This window comes from Chaetura pelagica, unplaced genomic scaffold (genome assembly GCF_000747805.2).
Source record: "Chaetura pelagica isolate M959 unplaced genomic scaffold, ChaPel_1.0 scaffold642, whole genome shotgun sequence".
Classification (NCBI taxonomy): domain Eukaryota; kingdom Metazoa; phylum Chordata; class Aves; order Apodiformes; family Apodidae; genus Chaetura; species Chaetura pelagica.
In genome coordinates, this window is record NW_009952704.1 from 985,997 (window position 1) to 1,007,851 (window position 21,855).

Sequence of the window (21,855 nt, forward strand, 5' to 3'; positions counted from 1 at the left end):
GCTACGGGCCCGGGCAGGGCGGTTTTGGGGGAGCAGCGGGGCGGACAGGGGTGACCCCCGCGTCTCCCGGGACTGCTCGGCCTGAGCAGCCCGGCCAGGTCGGAAGGCGTTGCCAACGTTGCTCTCTTCTCTGACTTGGTCGGGTTTTGATGAGCTGTGATGATGTTACAGCTCACAAACGTTAGAGTCAAAGCAGGCCTTTAAGGTTGGAGCTGAAAAATAAGCTCTTATTGACAAATACCACATCCTTAAGTATTTGTCGTACTGTTAGAATATATTAATAAACTAGAATAATAAACTACAGCCAACTCAGTTAACTGCAAGTCAGCAATTTCCCAAGGCACAGATTGTGCAAGTATCTGTCAGTCTGGTTTCCCTTTTTAAATGCACTGCTTTTCTTATTTTTATGCCTGGTGTTTCGAAGAACAAATAGCTGAATTAGAAGTTAGCACGTTTCTTGAATGTTATTGTGTGAATCAAAGAGAGTAGGCTCACGTAGCAGCAGCAGGATATTTAGGTAGTAAGAGTGTTGATGGGAAGGCTGGTGTCATTGCACATAGTTATTAATCCAACTTCTAAAGGGATCCTCCTGCGGTGCAATCTATGCACGTTTAGAGACTTTACCATGTCTTTATTATCGGAATATTTTGGTAAATCAACTGTCATGGCGAATTTAGTTATTTTAAAAATGTTGTTATGTTACTTAGGAAGTATTTCTACTAACCTGTGTGAAATAATGTCATATCAGATTCACCTTGAAGAAAAAGTAAGTCACTGTGTCTACCTGTGGGGTAGTATGTGCCACTGCCTTGAAATGTGAAGCTGTGAAAAATGATGCTCGTACATACGGGAGAGCTTTATGCTTTACAAGTGCTCAATATTACTTGACAAAAGTGAAAGTAGTACAGCTACTCCGTTAGGAAGGTTTAGGAAACTGACTTCTTGCAGTCACATCAGTAAAACTATTTCATGCTGTATCAGTTTTTCTGCAGTGTGTTAGCAATTTTTACAACTTAATGGTAATATATAATACTATTAACATTTATGTTCCTAATTCTCCAAGATACTTCTAAAACCTTTTATACATTTACTCATTGCACACACATTTACCAGTGTGTACATACATGCTCACCTTGTGCAACCAGACCTTTCTTTGCAAGAAGCTGCAACCTTTCTGTGAAAAGAAGAGAGTTACTAAATGTTTTTGTGCATGTTTCATGTGTGAATCAGGTATTTATAAAGCTATCCATCTATCTCCCTCACCACTGCAAACAGTATTTTCTATTTAAATGGGGTTTTTGAGCAATAATTTTATCTTGTTTAATTTTTGTGTGTTTCACTTTTATAGGGGATTTACGTGATGCTGCATTATCTTCGTCAAACTCACCTAGGTAAAGTAGTATTGGCCAGTTTCCATATAGGAATAAGCACATTGCACAGGAAGTGCAAACAAAACCTAGTATAACTCCATAAAATCATTTAAAGTGTTTTCTCTTTCCATGTTTTCCTGCACAAGATTCTTGCCTTCCTCTCTGAACTTCCTTATAGTTTGTTTTTTAAAAAAGAAAAAGTTCTCTTAAGTGTTGTTCTGAGGCATCAGATTCCTCTTGGAATGCTGCCATGCAGTGAATCCTCATTTGTCCACTAACTGCAATTTCTCTGAAGAGCTATTCCACAAGGAACTTCAATTCTGTGAGGAAGTCCTAAGCTAAAACAAAACCCAAAAAGCCCTTCTCCAAATATAAACAGTTTCTGCCACAACTCAGAATAATATTATCTAATGAAAAAAGATTCAGCAAGTTACTATTGTATGTCTTAAATCCAGTATAACATCTTGCCTTTCTCAGCTGCTTCCTCTTCATTTTAACTCTTTCTTCTGCCACTTCCCAGCCCCCCACTTCAGTCAAGAAATGGTTCCCTTTCTTTGAAAACTATTCTGTTCCTTCCCCTTGTTTACCAAAAGTAAAAATCAATAACATTTACAATACCCCCATACTACAACTGGCTTTTGGGAGAGAATGGAGAAAAGTCAATCCAAGGTTGCTGCCGTTTCATGTAGGAATTTAATTCTTTAATATTCTATCAGTATACTGGTATTTATGCCAGGACTCCTCAAAGCTTTGATAGTCATGCACAGTTACGCATTCAAGCAAAATTTACTGATGCATCTACTGATAAATAGGTTAAGGATGTAGATGCAGCTACAGTTTATTAGATTCATGCATCATGAATTGATTGTTCTTTCCCTTCCTGAAAGTAGTAAAGAAAAACACTAGTAACTTTCTTGCTCTGTAACTTTCTTCCTCCAGCATCATCTGCTCCATTTGTAAAGTCTTTTTATATCTTCCAGTACTAATAAGGCTGCCTGAATCCCATAGTCTTAGAAACTATAGAACGTTGTTGTCATTACTTTATTATTATTTTTTATTACTATAGCACTGGTTTTATAGATCTCAAGGTGAAATCTGTTTTTTTAGAACTGATGTTACATGCAGTAAATGCCACTAACTTCATATTCTTTGTTTCTAAATCTGTCACATTATTATCTTTAATAAATTTGTGACTTGTGGTGAATTGATGTGTACAGCTAGAAGCAGTATATTTTCAGGAGGGACCTTTGTATGACTTCACACACTTAATCTGACTTTTGTGATTTAATTTTATCAAAAGCTGATGTATCTATTTTGAAGTGATGTAATGCATAAATATTCATTTAGTGTTGAAGGTGATGCTATCAAAGTTTACGTGAGGGTACGTCCTCCTTCAGAGGGAACTGCATTGGTTGATGGAGATCAGGGCTTGTGTTTGTCTGTTCTTTCATCGAATACCATCCGTCTGCATTCGAAGCCTGAGCCAAAGATCTTCACTTTTGATTATGTTGCAAATACAGAAACAACACAGGTAATAACTTCCAGAATCTCAGAGCAGTATTGCAGTTTTTCCCAAAAGTTTGGCAACCACTGTACTAAACCTTTCTAAAGATGTAATGCCTTAGTCCTTGGTTTTTGCAGTGGTCGGATTGGTAATATATAGTTACAGTGTAGAAATGTTGCACTGTATTCTGCTCTCTCGTGGTCTTAATGCATGTTTAACCGTTTTTTATTATTAAAAGTTTGCATTAAAAATTGAAGCTTCTATTGGTAAATATTACAGTAACACCATAGAAAATTAATGTCCCCAGTTGAGACAAGCATATAATAATACCTGGAAATCAGTCGCTCATATTAAAGATGTGATCGGTATATTAAGAACTTAAGAGTTTATATTCTGTTTGTTATATTTCCTTCTTATACATTTTCCTTTAAAATACACATTTATCATCTAGGACAGGTAAGACTGGAAGGAAAATCCTTCAATTTAATTTTTATAATATTGTGGGTTTGAAATTTTGAACACAATCTTTATTTCACTAAGACTTCAATTCCATTTAACTTATGTTTAAAAATCCAAATCCTGTCTGCTGTAGGCTGTTGTTTGTAGCTTCCTGCAGGTCTAGGAGAAATGCATGAAAATAGATGAGGCTAGCAGTTGTGCTGATTTGTTGATGATACCACTGTGGAGTGGCATATGTTGGAGGTTAACTAGATTTGATGAGTGTCATAGGCTCACCTTTGACCTGCTGATGGTGTAAATCACATAACGTAATCAAAAACACCAGACCAAAATGAATATCATATAATTTGAAAGCCATTACTATGATGCCAAGTTTTTATTCTTTTTCCTACAGTTCCCAACAAGGAATATATTTTTTTCAGAGGGAATGATTTATTTCACAAAGGCTTAAGATACATTGTTTTGCTAGGACTGCAGGGGTCATGATGCATGTCTGACCTTAAGGAATGTCTCTATTTTATGAAGTGATGGCATAGAAAATGTATAATATAAGAAATACTTAAGTGACTGGTTCCAAGTGCCTTCCCTTTCCTTGTCCTCAGGAGTCAGTGTTCTCAAGTGTGGCCCGAACTATTGTTGAATCTTGCATGAATGGCTACAATGGAACCATCTTTGCATAGTAAGTCCTTTAATGGTGTTTCATAGTAGTTGCAACACTTGAGGAGACTGGTAATGAGTAGTTGTGGTTTGAAGTACCAGAGCCTGTCTAACAGTGCAATAAGCTTTGAAAGTGCTTCTGTAGTGCAACACAGCATTGGGAATGTTCCTGCAATATTAAGGAGTACTTCTTATTCCTCTTTCAGAGAAATCTGTTTGTAGGTGTTGTGCTTCAAATTCTTAAGGCCAATAATGTGGATTATAAGCTCATTTCAATTTTACTATCATTCACCTAAATATTAGAAGTTTTATGGTACTATGAAAGAGAAAACTAGTTGTTTTCAGTATGCCCATAGTAAAATGGAATGAAAATCACTTTGACTTGATATATAGCCAGCTCAAGCCTTCAGTGAGTCTTTGTTACAGATGAAAATGCAAAAATACAAATTGTGGAAAAATTAAGTGGAATCGCCCTGAAGTTTCTCTAGCATGACTAATAACTGAGTTAAAAAAATATACATTCCACTTAAAGGTGCTTCCCTCATTATGTGCACTACTGAGTGACACAAAACTGAACAGACTGAGCCAAAAATGTTTTTAATGTATATATTTAAAAGCCATTATTGAAGTGTTATGTTCTGTTATTACTCTTTCCAACAGAAACAAGGAAGAAAATAGTAGGTAGCAGGGGGAACAAAAGGTGATTTATCCAACAGAATTTCATGGTCAAACTTGCTGTTCTGTTTTTATACCTCTTTAGTTGACCAATTTCTCAGCTTGCCTCTTTTTATCTTCAGTTTAGAAGAATTTTTTTCATTGTAAGCTGAGTTCTTAAAAGATGCAGATTAATGAAAAATGCAGAGCCAGAGTAAAGCTTTATCTGACTATTTTTTTTTTTCAGTGGCCAGACTGGGTCAGGAAAAACCTTTACAATGATGGGTAAGTGCATGAGAGAGCTTAATCTTTGAGTGGTTTCTTAATGTGTTGTTTTGGTTTTTTTTTTCTTGAGTTGAAATAACACTTTGCTCAAACACCAGGATGATTTAGATTTTAGTCTTCCTGCAGATAACTTTAAGATCTAAGAAATGGTGTAGTGCTCAGTGCAGTTGCTCTTGCTTCGTATCAAAAGAGTGAAATACAGGTTCCCTCCTCTGTCTTGTTAAAGAAGTAGATTATATTTTTTCCATTTTAACTGGAAAGAAGCTTTTCAATTAAATAAGTAAATTTTCTCAAAACTGAGTATTCTACTGGTGTCAACGTTTGACTCAGGTCCGACAACAATGCTCTTGATCCCCTTCCCTCCCCCTACCCAGATAGGGAAGAAGAGAGAGAAAAAGGGAGAGACTTGGCTGGGTTGAAAACTAAACTACACAGCTTTAATTAAAACACTAATGAATGATACAAGAAAATATATACAATTATATACAGATATATTCAGGTATGGGCAAAAGCCTCTCACCTCCCCTCGCCCCCAGCAACTCCCACAGCACTTCCCTGAACTGGGAAGAGTCCCGAGGAATCCCGGAGCTGCTGCTGGAGAAAGCAGAGAGTTATTGGGGGTCAGGAGATCTCGAGCCTAAGGGTCGACGGTGATGGATGAACAGAGTCCTCCCCAGACACTGGCCATGGACGGAAGAGAAGGGAAGAAGAAGAAGGAAGGAAGTTGTCTTCTGTGATCTCTGACCTTCCTTTGAGCTTACGTAGATATATGGAATGGAATATCTCTGGCCAATTTTGCTGTCTGTCTAACTCAGCCTCCTACGAGGGGGTCACAGATCTCCCCATAGTGTCTGACCCGGCAGAGTGAAGGTGCGGCCTTGAAGCCTCAGTACTTAGAAAAACATTCCACTGTCTTATCAGCCTAGCAGAACACACTGTTGCTAGTTACAAGAAAGCTTACTGAAGGAAAAAAAAAAATCAGTAAGAGGAAAATTGGCTTCATCCTGGCTTAAACCAGGACAACTGGTTTCTCTGTTTGGCAGATATCCCTGGCAAGTATAGGAAAATATTCTAGTGTGCAAGAGTTTTCCATGTTAAAATATAGTGAGATTTTCAAAATAACTGCTTCCTAACCAACTAGGAATTGAAGGCATCCCTTTGTTATCTTGTTTTTCACACAGTGGTGATTTTAAATGCGTTAAAATTGTACTTGGCATTAGAAAGCTATGGGAATAACCAAAACCAGTTTGGCTGACATAGTTTTGAGAAATTAACCAAACATGGGGACAAATCACTCCATCTTTCTGGTTCTTCAAATCAGGGTGAAGGTAGCTGTATTGACATACTTGCACATCTCTACAATTTCTATGGAAGTCCAAGTAGTTTATACTATTTTAGACTTGGATAACAAGCATATACATATAAATCTGTTTATGGAATATTATCTTAAATCTTGGAAGCTGATTTTTATTGCATTTCTTCTGTGGTTTTGCCGTAAACTGACTAAAACCTAGTTGCTGACATTTTCTGTAAGGATATCTTGAAAAGGTCACCCATTGCTATTGAGTAGTACTAATTAATTGTTTTTGGGTTTTTTTTTAAATTAAAAATCTCTTTAGGACCATCTGATTCTGACAATTTCACTCACAGTCTGAGAGGTGTTATTCCACGGAGCTTTGAATACTTATTTTTTCTAATTGAACGTGAAAAAGAAAAGGTGCGTTTATACTTATTATTGCTGTGAAACCAATGTCTCACATTAAAAACTAGCTAAGGCTGTTTGATAAGCTGACTGTGTAGCAGTTAAGTTTCCAGGCTTGTTGCTACCTTGCATCAAATTTATTAATAGGAAACACTTGCATCTAGTACTCTTATCAAATTATAATTTCTTCAGACACAAGTGTGCTTTTATTTTTGAGTCCAAAAATGCATCTGTAGGTTTCTGGATGTTGGTTGTCACCTGGTCATCAGAAATGTATACTATGCAGAATATATATGCAAACTAGTAGCTTAAAGGGTGTGTAAAAGACTCACTGCTATACAATGCCAGGCTTAATAAAAATCGATCTGTTTATAGAGTAAATTACTGTGTTTTTCAGGCTGGCAATGGAAAGAGTTTTCTCTGCAAATGCTCATTTATTGAAATCTACAATGAACAGATATTTGACTTGCTAGATTCTGCTTCAGCTGGACTCTTTCTCAGAGAACACATCAAGAAGGGAGTCTTTGTTGATGGTGCTGTTGAACAGGTGTTGTCATCTGCTGCTGAAGCATATCAGGTATTTTTTTTGTCACAATTTAATGTTTGGAGTGTTTATCTTGATGTTTATTTAGTAAATGTTCCTCTTTGATTAAAGCAAATTATTTTTGCATAGTGTCTGTGACACCCTCTTCCCCTATCTCTAGCTTTCAAAAAACAGTGTAAAAAGCTGTTTCCAGGCAATGCTTCCTGACTAACCCAGACATGTAAGAAATCATATATTTCTGCATTTTGGAAAATATGCATTTCAATTACAGTAATCTTTCCCTAATACTCGCCCTGCATGTCTTTAAAAGAACAACAGAAAACTACATCTCCTGTGGACAAGGCAGTGTGTGTGTTCCAGAAACTGCCAGATTTATTTCTTCATGATTGAGCTTCAGTACTTACAGTACTTCTATGACTTGAAATATTTTTTTCCCTTGTGTACTCTTAGCATGCACCAGTATTAGACATGTTATCCTTTCAAACACAATGGCACTATTGGAGATAAAAGTGAGTATTAACAGTGTTTTTATTAGCCTTGACTGAAGGCTATATTTTTCAATTTTAAAATTGGAATGAAGTAAAAAAAAAATCCTTGTCCTTGAGATTTTGGAAGCTGTTGCACTTGTTGCTGGTTATTCCAGCTGTATATAAATACTGGATACAGTCTGAGATATTTGATATTATCTGATGCCATTTTTGTGTTTAGATACTAACTATGGGCTGGAGAAACCGCCGTGTAGCATCGACCTCAATGAACAGAGAATCCTCAAGATCACATGCAGTTTTCACTATCACAGTGGAATCCATGGAGAAAAACAATGACATTGTTAACATTCGATCTTCCATGCTCAACCTGGTAGACTTGGCAGGATCTGAGAGACAGAAAGACACCCATACAGAAGGACTGAGGTTAAAGGTTAGTTCTGTAGTATCTGTGACATCTTTCTCCTTTCAGATCACAGAATTGTGAGAGTTGGAAGCGATCTCTAGAGATCATCTAGTCCAACTAGCCCTAGAGCACGTTAGTCAGGGCTGCACCCAAGAGGGTCTAGAATATCTCTAGACAAGGGGAGTCCACAGTCCCCCTGAGCAGCCTGTTCCAGGGCTCTGTCACCCTCGCCGTGAAGTTTTTCCTTATATTTAAACGGAACTTCCTGTGTTCCAGCTTGTGGCCGTTGTCCCTTGTTCTGTCACTGAGAAGTACTGAAAAGAGTCTGGCTCCATCCTCCTTGCACCCACCCTGTAGATACTTGGAGACATTAACAAGGTCTCCCCTCAGCCTTCTCTTTTCCAGGCTAAAAAGTCCTGGCTCTCTCAGCCTTTCCTTGTAAGAGAGATGCTCCAATCCCCAGTCACCCTTGTTGCCCTCCTCTGGACTCTCTCTCGTAGTTCCCTGTCTCTCTTGAACTGGGGAGCCCAGAACTGGATGCAGTATTCCAGATGTGGCCTCATCAGGGCAGATAGAGAGAGAATGACCTCCCTTGACCTACTGGCCACACTCTTCCTTATGCAACTCAGGATTCCATTGGCCTTCTTGGCACTACAGGCACACTGCTGGCTCATGGATAATTTACTGTCTACCAGGACTCCCAGATCCTTCTCCTCTGAACTGCTTTCCAGCAGGTCCACCCCTAACCTATATTGGTGCTTGGGGTTCTTTTTCCCCATGTGCAGGACCCCACACTTGGTCTTATTGAACCTCATGAGGTTCTTCTCTGCCCAACTCTCCAGCCTGTCCAGGTCACCATGGATGGCAGCACAGCCCTCTCAAGTGTCAGCCACCCCTCCTCGTTTGGTATCACTTGCACCCACCCTGTAGATACTTGGAGACATTAACAAGGTCTCCCCTCAGCCTTCTCTTTTCCAGGCTAAAAAGTCCTGGCTCTCTCAGCCTTTCCTTGTAAGAGAGATGCTCCAATCCCCAGTCACCCTTGTTGCCCTCCTCTGGACTCTCTCTCGTAGTTCCCTGTCTCTCTTGAACTGGGGAGCCCAGAACTGGATGCAGTATTCCAGATGTGGCCTCATCAGGGCAGATAGAGAGAGAATGACCTCCCTTGACCTACTGGCCACACTCTTCCTTATGCAACTCAGGATTCCATTGGCCTTCTTGGCACTACGGGCACACTGCTGGCTCATGGATAATTTACTGTCTACCAGGACTCCCAGATCCTTCTTCTCTGAACTGCTTTCCAGCAGGTCCACCCCTAACCTATATTGGTGCTTGGGGTTCTTTTTCCCCATGTGCAGGACCCCACACTTGGTCTTATTGAACCTCATGAGGTTCTTCTCTGCCCAACTCTCCAGCCTGTCCAGGTCACCATGGATGGCAGCACAGCCCTCTCAAGTGTCAGCCACCCCTCCTCGTTTGGTATCATCAGCGAACTTGCTGAGGATACACACTGTCTCCTCATTCAGATGTACCACCCTGTTCCAGCCACTAAATCTGTTCACCTTTGTTCTCTTCTTTGTGGTTTTTTTTTTGTGTGTGTTTTTTTTTTAGGAAGCAGGTAACATAAATCGATCACTAAGTTGCCTGGGCCAAGTTATCACAGCACTTGTTGATGTGGGTAACGGAAAACAGAGACACATTTGTTACCGGGATTCCAAGCTCACTTTTCTGTTGCGGGTAACGCTTCCTCTGGTTATTATATTCTACTTAATATGTAGAAAATATATTTGTTTGGGTTGGTTTTTTTTTACATTAAATATTTGTTTCAATATTGGGCAGGTGAAAGAAGGCTTGAAAAATACCTTTTTTTGCCTAATCAGACTTCAAGTCAATTTATTGCTGTTAACAAACAACAATTTTTTTTTTTAGGCTTATAGCCTCCTTTTACATATTTGCAAGTTTTAAAGAAAAGGAAGCATATGTTTTCTTCCCTGTAATGTGGGAAATGCTAAGTATCATGATGTGATGTTTAAAGATGTGTTGAAATGTTTGACAGGATTTCCAGAATTAGCTGATGTGTGCTAAGTATTGGTGTGATGTTAAGTATTTGATAAACTTAGTTTCCTACCTGAGAGCTTATGGGCTGCACAGAAAAAAAATATGAAAGCAGCCAATGATTCATTGGATGCCAACAATCACTGAAATTCTGTGAACAACAATAAGTAATATCAGTAATATATTTTTGTATTATAGTACTTGTACATAATGTAGTATTTGTGTTATAACAGTATTGTTGTGATCACAGCAAAATTTCCCAATTATTCCATCCTTGTTCCATGTATATCTTAGAATTGTGAACCTCTGAAGAATGATGTTCTTCCAGTGCAAGCCAAAATACATACAAAATGGAAGAGAGTTGCAGCTGCAGAGCTGTTACTTTCCTGAGTGTTTGTGGATTTTTTTTTAAGGTGGTTGTACTGCAAAAAAGTCCACAAACATGACCTTCTCTGCTAGACAGAGAATGGCATTGAGGCCTGTGGGCTATTTTGCAGTACTAGGCTTTTTGAGTCTTAGATACAACTGCTGCCTTCTCCAGAGACTGGAGAACTACTTGTCTAACAGGATGGAGATATTTGAAGACATGCATGTAAAAGGGAGAGACGTTCCTTTTATATCCTTAGTCAAGGATCGGTTGGTTTGTGATTTTGTTTGTTGGCAATTGCCACCAGAAGATAGTTTGGAACAAATAACAGGCTTGATGATGTTAAATAGTGTGAATACCAATCTGCTAATGACCAAGATTAAAGTGAAATATCTGCTTTATTCCCTGATTATTTTTTTTTTCCTGTTTTAGTTTTGGGGTTTTTTCCCTGCTGTTCAAGCATAACAAATATCTCAAATTGTTGATTGGTGATATAGAATCAGAGTTTTGAAAACCTAAATGAAGTCTTTATATACAGTCACAACCTTTATAGCAGACGTTTGACATAAACATTTCAGAAACTTTAGTATGGAAATACGTTAAATAAAATCCTTTCTGCATTTTGTTCAAAGTGATACACAGTAGCTCTTAGGTGATGGCTTCCTGCTGTAGCAACACACATACAAATGAAGATAACTGCTATGTTTTTAAATAGGATTCCCTTGGTGGTAATGCAAAAACATGCATAATTGCAAATGTTCATCCAGGATCCCGGTGTTTTGGTGAAACGCTGTCCACTCTTAATTTTGCTCAGCGAGCAAAGTTGATTAAAAATAAGGTAAGAGAATTCAATGTCTTTATTGTTGCAACAATTTCTTGCCATTTAAACTACACATCTGCAAATAGGACAGCTTCGTTGGAATACTCTGGTGCTTTCACTAATTTAAATTACTATATTAATTTAATTCAATTACTATACTAATTAAAAGTACAAAATTTGCTTTTCTAAATGTTTATGACATGATTTTTGAAAATAACTTGTTTGCTTTTAATTATGAATAAACAGCTGGGGACAAGGTACTGGCTGATAGTGTGTGTTCATTGCTTTTTCTCTGAGCACTTCATTGGAAAAAATAAGTAAATCTGTACTAAGAAATAAAATTGTCATTAATAAATCAGTTTCAATAGTATTTCAGTGCATCTAGCTTTTATATATGCTAATTCCCAAAACATCATTTATCATTAATTTTGAAAGTATGTTGTCATCTGGCTGGAAACTACTGCCTTTGCTGAATAGTGATTTGCTTTGTTGGTCAAAAACCTCCAAAGAAAATTCTGTAGAAAACATTATTTATTTTTTTTAACCAATATTTGTAGCTGAAGTGCAACTTACTGGTTTCTCAGTAAATCAAAGATTGCTATTCCGTGAGTTCATCCTTTCCTAAGGTGGAAAACTTCTCAATGGTTTTGCAGTCATTTATCCTATGAAATATAATTTTTTTAATTTGTACCTCTTTCTAATTTTCTCTAACATTTTTTGAAAGGCTGTGATAAATGAAGACACACAAGGAAATGTGAGCCAACTGCAAGCTGAAGTCAAGAAGCTGAAAGAGCAGCTTGCTCAGCTTACTTCAGTGCCATCTATGCTTGATATTTCTGTATCACAAGGTAAGAGTTTGGAATGAGAGGAGAGAGAACTTGCTACTTTTTTAGCCTCGAGTGTTGGAGCCTTATGTAGTTCATTAAGTTTCTTAACAATTCATATTTTTCTAGGGACTGAACTGCAGAGGTTGCATTTGTCTTATGGATCTCATTGCCTGTATTTGTACCTAATATTTTGCAGAAATGGTTAACTGATTTTATTTTCCTCCTCCCATAAGTTTGTGTGCAGGGCTATGTTGCTGTTATAGAATACTCTTCCAGTTGGTAAGAGGAATGCTGCCTAATCCTTTCAGTACCTGAAAGTTTACATGTGATCACTTGTACATTTAGGTTGGGAGGAGGGCACTCAAGTGTTGGAAATGCCCATTGAATGTGCATTCTTTTTAAGCTCGGGGCTGGATACTTTTTTCCTCCTTCTTTCCCCTTTGCCCATTCATCAGGACCCAAAGAAATATGTTTACCTTTCAATAAAAGATCAATTTCAATGTAAGATGGTAATGGGATTTTTATCAATATGTATATAATATTTGATTACAAACTTTGTCTTGTAACTCTTACTGTGATCCTGAGTCAACTCTTCCTGACCTTGCCAAGAAACAGAAGATACAACCATAGTAATTACTACAGAAGTTAGAGACTTATATAAAGCACCTGTGGTTAAGTTTTCCTAAGGAAATATTACACATTTAAGCAGTAAAAACAAGTCAGTGAATCACTGTCAGTGAATACACAAATATTAAGAGGGCCCAAAAATGAGACTTGTGATAGAGTATTGAGTGAAAGCAAATGATGATGCTTAAACACTAAAGGGAACCTTAAGCAGAACCTAATGTTTTAGAGCTGTGTTTAGTCTATGCAGTTAAATCATGTTTGTAATACTAAATCACACAGATATGAAATCTACTTGCTAGCTACTTTAGAAAAATGCTATCGTGGTTTTATATATTAAATAACAATAGGGTGTTTGTTATGCACCTATATACTATGGTGATTAGTATTCTATAAATAAGTCTTGCCTGCATGAGAATATTCAGGAAAGCTATTTTGAATTAATTTCTGAAGTAGATTAGTTAAGCCCTTTTAATCCCTTGTGTGGACACTTTCTTTCCAGATTAAACCACTAATTGTCCATTTAATATGCATTTATTTTCCTGAATTTCCTTCTCATAAACCAGTTAGTCCACTTTTAATGTGTACAAACTGTAATAATGCAAATAATGGTTTAGTGTTATCAAATTAATTTCAGAGGGGTTTTGCATTTTATAGATATACTCAACTGAACAAACTGATTCTTTAATTTTGTTAAAAGTTCATTATAAAGCTGTTTAGTGCCTGAACAACTTTGTTAATTATACAATTATGTATATTGACTCTGCTCTTTATCAGCACTTGCAGGTGACTAAATGTCTTTGCTCTGGGTATAGCACATGGTCTTAGAGGAATTATATTGGTCAAATAATTTATTTAAATTTTCTTTAAACAACTGTCATGTTATGTGTTTAGGAAAACCTGATTAACTGGTATTTTAATAAATAAGACGTGTTTCTTACCCTACAGGTGCTGTTAACAAGGTGAAGAACAACATAAATTACATGAACAACTTTCTTGAAGCAATGTTGTTCTGGGAGAAATCAGAAGGTGAAAGGAAGGTAAGAAAGCACTAATATTTCTGAGTGCATATCTGATGAGAGCATATAGAAACTGGTCTCTTAATGATTTTTATTTTATTTTGAATAAAAATAATCTGTCCAAAGATGATACGGTTTGGTAATAAGGGAATGAACCCAATGACATTTAAATAAAATGTTTCAAATTCAGACAATCCATAGGATAGCTTTCATAATATGTTTAGTTTTAGAGGGTTGTTTTTTTATTTGGATTTTCTAATTAAAAAATTGAACAGAACAACAAACTTCTGTTTTACTTAATTTTGAGTGCATCTTTGAGTGTTTAGATCAACAGTGTGCTTTTTGAAGCACACCTCCCAGTCATCCCCATTGTATTGAATACTCTAGTTTAAAGGATCATAGTGGAGTTTCTAAGTGAAGTTTTTGCAATTTAGTGTGTAATTTGGCTTCTTGGTATGAGCTGTTGCTCCCTACAGATTTGCTGCAAATGACTGTGTATTCATAAAATTTTTAACTGAGTTTTGCATGGTTTGTATATATGTGCACCTTAAAAATTCATCTAGTGTGACTGTCAGTTTTCCACCAACCCATGTGTTTACTTTCTAAGAATTTATTAGAAAAAATTGCTCAACTAGAAGATCTGTGTGCCAAGAAGGAGAAATTTATTCAGTCCAATAAAATGATAGTTAAATTCCGTGAAGACCATATTGTTCGCTTGGAGAGATTACACAAGGAGGCTGGTGGAAGCCTATTGCCAAAAGAGCAAGATGATCTCCTCCGTGAATTGAGGGAGGAATTGCAGTTGCTCAGAGAACAGGTAAGTCTTAAGTTTTTCCTTCCTAGAACAATTTTCTTTTGTGAGAATAGCTCATGTGACGATGGAGTTTTGTGATGGGTGGATACAAACTTTTATAGGAAAGAAGTGTATGGATGGTGAGTCCCTTTATAGAAGCAGCATCTCAAATGCATGAAGTTTCTCTATCAAAGTGGCAGTGGGTAGGTTAAGAGCTTGTGAGTTTGCCTAAGAGGAGAAGCTAGTAAGGGTGATGTCATGGTGGGAGCTTGCTTCAGGCCACCTGATCTGGGTTAGGTAAAGGACTAAGCAACCCAAGGAAGTCTCCAAATCACAAAACCTCATTCCTATATAGGAGACTTTAGCCTCCATAGCATTGAAAGGGAAAGACAGCAGGATGCAAGTAATAGAGCAGGTTTCTGAAGGATAATAGCACAGATGCTAGATGGGCCAATCAGAGGAGATGCTGTCCTGGAGCTGTCTGAGGAAGGCAGGTAGCAAAGTGCATATCTGAGACTTCATGTTATTCAGGTAGTTGTGGTATCATTTGTGAGGCAGTTTTGAAGAACAAAGCAGCTCAAGAGAGAAGGTAGATCTTTAAAAACTATTTCCTCTGAGCACAAGTAGGAAAAGGGAGTAGATGTATAGACCAGCTTGAATCTGTAGCTTGTGACTGAACTCCAAAGTGAAGGGGGGGAAAAAAGTTATGTAAGTCAGGTCAGTGGTTAAAGGACTATTTAAACATTACTATGATGTTCAGTGTTAAGAAAGCTGAAGCTCAATGTTGAAACTGAAAAGGGATGTCAAGAGCAGGAAGAAAAGCTTCGACTGCTGTAAAAGAATAAACACAAGGTGTAAACTCAGTGTCTTTTGAGAGCAGATTCCAACAGAGTAAGAAAACAACAAAAAAGAAAATGGGGCAGTTTTAACCACTGTAGGGAATAACTTTTTCTTATTTTATTACAATTTAATGGTTGTTACGGCATAACAGCTAGTTATATTATAGCATTGTCTGGAGAGCAACAACTCCTGTATAAAATACTGCTTATTACAGATGGAACAGCACCCACGGATTGCAAAGTATGCCATGGAGAACCATAACCTCAGAGAGGAGAATAAAAGGCTTCGTTCCTTACAGTCAGTGAAAAAGGCCCAAGAAATTGATGCTCAGACCATTGCAGAACTAGAAAAAGCTTTTTTGGAAGCTTCAGCTGCAGAGAAAAATACTGGAGGTAAAACCATGATAATGTTTTTCAGCTAAATAAATTTACTGTGTTTTTGTTGTGCACAGCACAGTGTTGAAAATGTCTCTTGATGTATTTTTGCCTTTTTCAAAGTGATACCTAAAGACTCATGAAACAGCTTTAGTTCATTTTACTCACATTTACCTTCAAGCAAATACAGCAATAGGGAATTTGGATATTTGTGCATCTTGGGAACTCAATTCATAATCTCATTTTGTTGTCCTTAGTTGTTATGAACACTAAAGTAATATTAATTATACTGGTTTTCATGTAGACTATTGCTAATACCAATTTTCTTCTATCTCAGTTGCTGCTATGCTGTTCAAAAGCCTACAAATGCTTTCTTTCCAGTAAAATTTAGTTACTCTGTGATTTCAGAGGGCATATGTTTGTTCTCTAGGTCATCATTTACATTCTACCACCATATCAGTGGAAGGCAACTCACTGGCATCTGTTGAAAGGCTGAAAGCACGCCTGGTACAGACTCAAAGTGAACTGACAAGTTCAAAGCAAGAATATGAAGAATTCAAAGAGCTAACCAAGTGAGACAAAAGAGGATAGAAATGTCTTTAAATGTCTTTAAATAATTACTTGTATTGATTTTTTTAAGTGATTCTCAGATCCTGAATACACAATCTAAGTATGCTCTTTGCATGAAAGAGAAGGCCAGGTTAAGAAAATGGCATGCACACAGAATCTATTCCTGTTGAACTTTGTTGCTTCCAAGCTAGGAACGCCATCTGAAGGCACATGTGCACTGTTGCAGATTTTCTTTGCCTTTCCAAAAGCTCTCCTTTACGCTAGGTTGAAAAGCAATTCTTCACAACGTGCAGGAGATGCATGTGTCCTGGAATTCTGATAGTTGCCTGCTTAACAGGACAGGAAGACTTTGGCTCAGTTTCCATCTTGAAGTATTTTTCAGTAATTGAAATATTAGAGATGGAAGCAGTGACAAAAAGTAAGAGTTGGTTATCTTGGGGTTTTGTTTTGTTTTATTGCAACAGCAGTTTTTAATATAACCTTCTTCAGAGTACAAGCCTGAGTCACCATAAATGTACAGTCCCCAAGCACCCTGAAAAGTTTTTTGCTAATCTTTCAGTTAATTTTTTTTGTCTCCAAAGTTTAAGAAGGCATTAATACCACTATATTGAGACTTGCTATTGGAACAGAGGTTTAATTCAAGTTAGAGCAAAGATATGGTGTCAGTTGTTCATTCATGTCCATTTGCCTTGGCATATAAACTTGATGTAAGGGTCTACCTTCTCCTTCCTAATGCAGTAAAAAAATTACTGTCATTGTTCTCCTTGAGGGCAGCACAATATAGTATGAAAAGCCTGAGGAACACTTCGAGGTGTGTGTGTGTGTATATTCAGATGCAATGATGATAGTATGAAAAGCCTGAGGAACACTTCGGGGTGTGTGGGTGTGTGTGTGTGTGTGTGTATATTCAGATGCAATGATAAATGATTTAACTTCATCAACCCCATATCTGAAAAATTCAGGTCCTGTTATTGGAGATATATTAAAAATAATTGCATTTCCAGCAAATGTAATGTAACTCTGGAAAGCAAAAGGGACCTGATTTTTTTAGTTTTAATTATTTTTATTTTTACCTTTACCTAACATTGTTGCTTTTATTGATTTCTGTGAACATAGAGTGTAATTATAGAAAGCCTGAGCACAAGCTGATTCCATTTTTGCCTTCCCACTTTTTTTTTTTTTTTGCAAAGTAGCTTTGTTATGTCCTTTTTGCTCATTCAAGCAATTGTACAAATCTGTATTTTTATTCCTAGATTTCTGTGTAGCAAATCCTATGAAGTTTATAAATCATGTCACAATCTACTGATTGTTAAAATCAATTCAGCAATCCATCTGTTGTCCTGGATCATTAGTTACAATGGTCTACTTATATCTGAATATAGTAATTACTTTTTTTCTGCCCATTTGAGGTATTCTTATTTTATGTAGTCCATGTTTTGTGCATGGCTTGTTTTCTTGACAGTATGTATGCATTTTTATTATCTATTACTGACATTTTCTTAGTGGAATACAGTCAAACACAAGTGTGCTTTTCAGTCTCTGGATTTCACTACATTTTAAACTTGTTTCCACTTTCAGAGCAACTGGCTGCTGAATTTTACATGCATGTTTAACTGGGTGCTGTAACTCAATAAGTAGAGTGAAATGTAACCATTTCACAAAATCAAAGTATGCTAATCTTTCTGTTTTCTGACAGCAGGCAGAACTAAAGTTCTATTCTGTTCTATAAGTTTTGCTGCAAATGCTAAAAACATGAGGGAAAGTGATAGCATTAAACTGCTAAAAGATTAAATAGTGCATTTCCTTTTGTCTGTAGACTTTGACCCTACAATAATGTCAGTAAGGCCAACTATCACACTAACAGCATGTAGCTCTGCAAAATACCTCATGAAAATTATTCCTAAATTTCTGCTCAACTGCTGGATTTCAGTTAAAATACTCTTAGAGGGCAAAATAGTCTTAACAGAGCTGCACTTCCAAAGAAAAAAATATTAATCTTTAAAGGATTTCCTTAATCCTGGCAAGCACCAGTTCAGACTTCTCATATAACTGGATAACATTTTTAAAGCTTAAAACCATATTGGTATGGGTGATATCACTTTTTCATAAAAGGAATTGCAGAGCTCTTGGCTTATTTCTTACTGTGTAATGCGTTTTTTTCTGACACGTTGAGTTATCCATCTGCTTGCTTCATTATGCAAGCACAAATAAGCTTCTTAGCTTTTTAATTTTATTTGTTTCATTTTTATTATTTTTTTTTTTTTACTTTCTAATACAGCAGTGGTGGCTTTTTACTCAAAATAATCTGTTTTAATATTTGGGCAAAAGTTCAGCTTCATTTGGCAATACTGCAGCTTATTCTTACTGATGGAGGTTGTGCTGATGAGTGGTTTTGACAGTAGTAAAATACTTCCTAAACAGGAAAAAACATATGGAACTGGAATCAGAGCTTCAGTCCCTTCAGAAGGCAAACCAACATCTTGAAAACATTCTGGAGGCAACCAAAGCACACAAGCGCCGAGAACTCTCTCAGATACATAAGATACATAGAGAAACTCTTAAGGTATGAGAGTGAGTTTATTTAAAACCACGCACACTTCCTCCTGAGTTGTGTCAGAACATACTTTCATGTGTATGATCCCCAAACCTAACTAGTGTTCTGGCTTGTAATCCATTTGTGATAAACCCAGTAGGCTGTTTTTTTGGTCTGAAATACTGATCGACTGCTACTGTCATCAGATGGCAGATCTGAAAAAGTGGCATGTTTTAGAACTTACCACTTTGAGCATTTTATTTCCTTGTATTTCATAGTTCTATAAGCAAAATAATACCAGACAAAGTCTTATTTCCATTTTACAGTTAAAATAAAAACTGGATTCTAATCTTTACAACAGAATATAACCACTCCAACAAAGGCTTACCAGCTAAGATCTCGCCTGGTGCCACGAATAAGCCCAGAAATCTTAGATTTTCATTCTGAAGATTTTCAGCATTCCAAAGAGATGATGGATGACATTTTTAAAGAGCCAGTTCCCCCGGAGATGAATGAACAAGCATATGAGGCCATTGCTGAGGAGCTCAAAGTGGCACAGGTGAATAAAAACTGAAGTGTATGTGTAACATCTAAATAAAGTGGGTTTTGGCATTAAATACTTGCCCCTCACCAAATATATTTTAATTTGCATGGGAAACTGAAGCAATTGATGAATACTTAATGAAAATCATAGAAGGCCAGGTTGGTAGGGACCTCAAGGATCATCTGGTCCAACCTTTCTAGTTACTACTATTGTTTATATGAGGTGGCTCAGCACCCTGTCAAGCTGAAACTTAAAACTGTCCAATGTGGGGGAATTGATCACTTCCCTTGGGAGACTATCCCAATGTTTAATTGTCCTCATGGTGAAAAATTTACCTCTTGTGTCCAATCAGAATCTCCCCAAGAGCAACTTGTGCCCCTTACCTCTTGTCTTTTCCATGTGACTTCTTGTAAACAGGGAGTCTCCATCTTTGTAGCCACCCTTTTAGTACTGGAACATGGTAATAAGGTCTCTCTGAAGCCTTATTTTCTCAAGGCTGAACAAACCCAGTTTTCTCAGGCTCTCCTCATATGGCATGTCCTCCAGTCCTTTGATCAACATTGTGGCCCTTCTATTAAAAGGTATTTGAGAGTTGAATAATCTAAGTAGTTTAAGATCTACAGGACATTTAAACTGTTACTGTTTTAACTTGATAACTTTTTTCTGAGAAGAGTTCTTGGTAAGTCTCTGGTGACAGCTACATTTGGAACAATACCCAAACTCAATATATAATACTGCATTATTTGAATAAACCTGCCAAATAATACTTGTCCACTGTTATGCATTAATTGTCCTTTACCTCTCATAAAGGACAAGGGAGGTCTTTTGTCACCTAGAAGAGTGCTACAGAGTTACCTGAACTACTCTATAGAAGCTGGAACTAACTTTAGTGCATGTAAAAAGTTAGCACAAAAGTCAAAACCCCTCTTTAATGCTTGCCATCATGCAGCAATCCTATAAGGAATTTATCTGTGTTTTGAATAACTTCTTTTTAAGCCATGTTGCTTCAAGATAAACATGTGTTTGAAAACTAAGTGTTTATTTGATTTAGTCCTTGTTTTCCCTGACAGATTTTCTTGTGTTCTGGCAGTTTGTTTAGCAAGAGGAGAAATCAGCTGCTTAAGATACCAGCTTATTTTTGAATGTTCTGTTCTCTATTGGGTCAGGTCATAAAATAATAAAGTAGTTGACATTTTTGTATTTAAATGCATAGACTGCCATGTGGCATGTGAGAATAACTGGCAGATGAGTGTTCTAATTTTGAGTGTCTGTTGTGTCATAGGAGCAACTGAACACAATGCAGACAAAGCTGGATGAAGAGGAAAGCAAGAATATAAAACTCCAGCAGCATATTAATAAACTGGAGCATCATTCTGCACAAATACAGGAGGTGAGACAACAATAATACAGGGCTATATGTCAGTGTGTATGTATGACAAGGTGATATGTACCACACTCCTGCTGCTGTCTCATTTAGGAAGGTCTGCAGTGTTATCTGCATTTAGATTTTTGAAAAATATACATAGCATCATAACTCAAGGCTGTGCACAAAGACAAGAACTTAATTTAATCCTAGAGTCATAGAATGCCAGGTTGGAATGGACCTCAAGGGTTATCTGGTCCAGCCTTTCTAGGTACTAATATAGTTGTAGTAATGTAACACTGCAGGCTTGGGTTTTTTTATTTTGAATGTTACATTTCTGAGCTTGTTTGATATTAAATTACTCCTATGTTTCTTTCCATGTAAAAATTGTACTTCTCAAGCTTCTTTCATCTGAAAGGAATGACTGGAGTAAAGAGCGTCAGGAGCTCCTTGAGCAGATAAAATCGCATGAAAAGCAACTTCAAGACAGTCAAAGCAAGACTGATAGTAAGTCTGTGTAACACTGAAATTCCTTATGAAGTTTTGAGGTGTCTTAATGTTTTGAATCAACGATATCACATGCTGAGTAACTATTTGGGTTTAAGATATTAAAGTCATACTGATTTGATTTTTATCTTTTTTAAAATCTGGTTTTAAGTTAAAAAATCTCTGATAGTTGCAGAGTACCTTTTCTCTGCCCAGTCTACAGTATATACACAGTATACAATATTGAAAAGTGTTCTTCATTCACTTGGAATGTGAAGAGTATAGAGAATACAGTATTTTAAAAAAAAAATAACTAAAAATAAAGGAAAAATCCTCTGTTGGTCTGGGGAAATGAAGTGCTATTTTCTGGAATGTTTTCAATTCTGCCAGTGCTCTTTAGTTCTTAAAGTCAGTGTTCCAATAACATTTTCCATTTACTAACCCTTTTTGTGTGGGACCTTCAAAGATAATTCCACTGAAAACATAAACATTTTTTTCAGATTCCCAGGATATTCTGTAGTGTTACCTGTCCTCTATGTAATACAGTTTTCCAAATAACATGTACAATATTTGT

The 21,855-nt window shown here is 36.9% G+C and overlaps 2 protein-coding genes across 2 annotated transcripts in view; one reads left to right on the plus strand and one right to left on the minus strand.

The window, feature by feature from the left end:
• Positions 1 to 666, minus strand: part of KIAA1143 (KIAA1143 ortholog) — a 10,292-nt gene extending 9,626 nt beyond the window's left edge. The window contains exon 1 of the mRNA XM_009994108.1: positions 625 to 666. Coding sequence (XP_009992410.1) covers positions 625 to 666 — 42 coding nt within the window. The remainder of the gene's footprint in view (positions 1 to 624) is intronic.
• Positions 665 to 21,855, plus strand: part of KIF15 (kinesin family member 15) — a 36,914-nt gene continuing 15,723 nt past the window's right edge. Inside the window, exons 1-19 of the mRNA XM_009994109.1 lie at positions 665 to 766; positions 1,349 to 1,391; positions 2,726 to 2,901; positions 3,936 to 4,012; positions 4,892 to 4,929; positions 6,549 to 6,646; positions 7,029 to 7,208; positions 7,884 to 8,093; positions 9,678 to 9,803; positions 11,204 to 11,326; positions 12,033 to 12,156; positions 13,708 to 13,799; positions 14,386 to 14,595; positions 15,626 to 15,803; positions 16,216 to 16,357; positions 18,777 to 18,918; positions 19,250 to 19,447; positions 20,715 to 20,822; positions 21,197 to 21,302. Coding sequence (XP_009992411.1) covers positions 665 to 766; positions 1,349 to 1,391; positions 2,726 to 2,901; positions 3,936 to 4,012; positions 4,892 to 4,929; positions 6,549 to 6,646; positions 7,029 to 7,208; positions 7,884 to 8,093; positions 9,678 to 9,803; positions 11,204 to 11,326; positions 12,033 to 12,156; positions 13,708 to 13,799; positions 14,386 to 14,595; positions 15,626 to 15,803; positions 16,216 to 16,357; positions 18,777 to 18,918; positions 19,250 to 19,447; positions 20,715 to 20,822; positions 21,197 to 21,302 — 2,473 coding nt within the window. The remainder of the gene's footprint in view (positions 767 to 1,348; positions 1,392 to 2,725; positions 2,902 to 3,935; positions 4,013 to 4,891; positions 4,930 to 6,548; positions 6,647 to 7,028; positions 7,209 to 7,883; positions 8,094 to 9,677; positions 9,804 to 11,203; positions 11,327 to 12,032; positions 12,157 to 13,707; positions 13,800 to 14,385; positions 14,596 to 15,625; positions 15,804 to 16,215; positions 16,358 to 18,776; positions 18,919 to 19,249; positions 19,448 to 20,714; positions 20,823 to 21,196; positions 21,303 to 21,855) is intronic.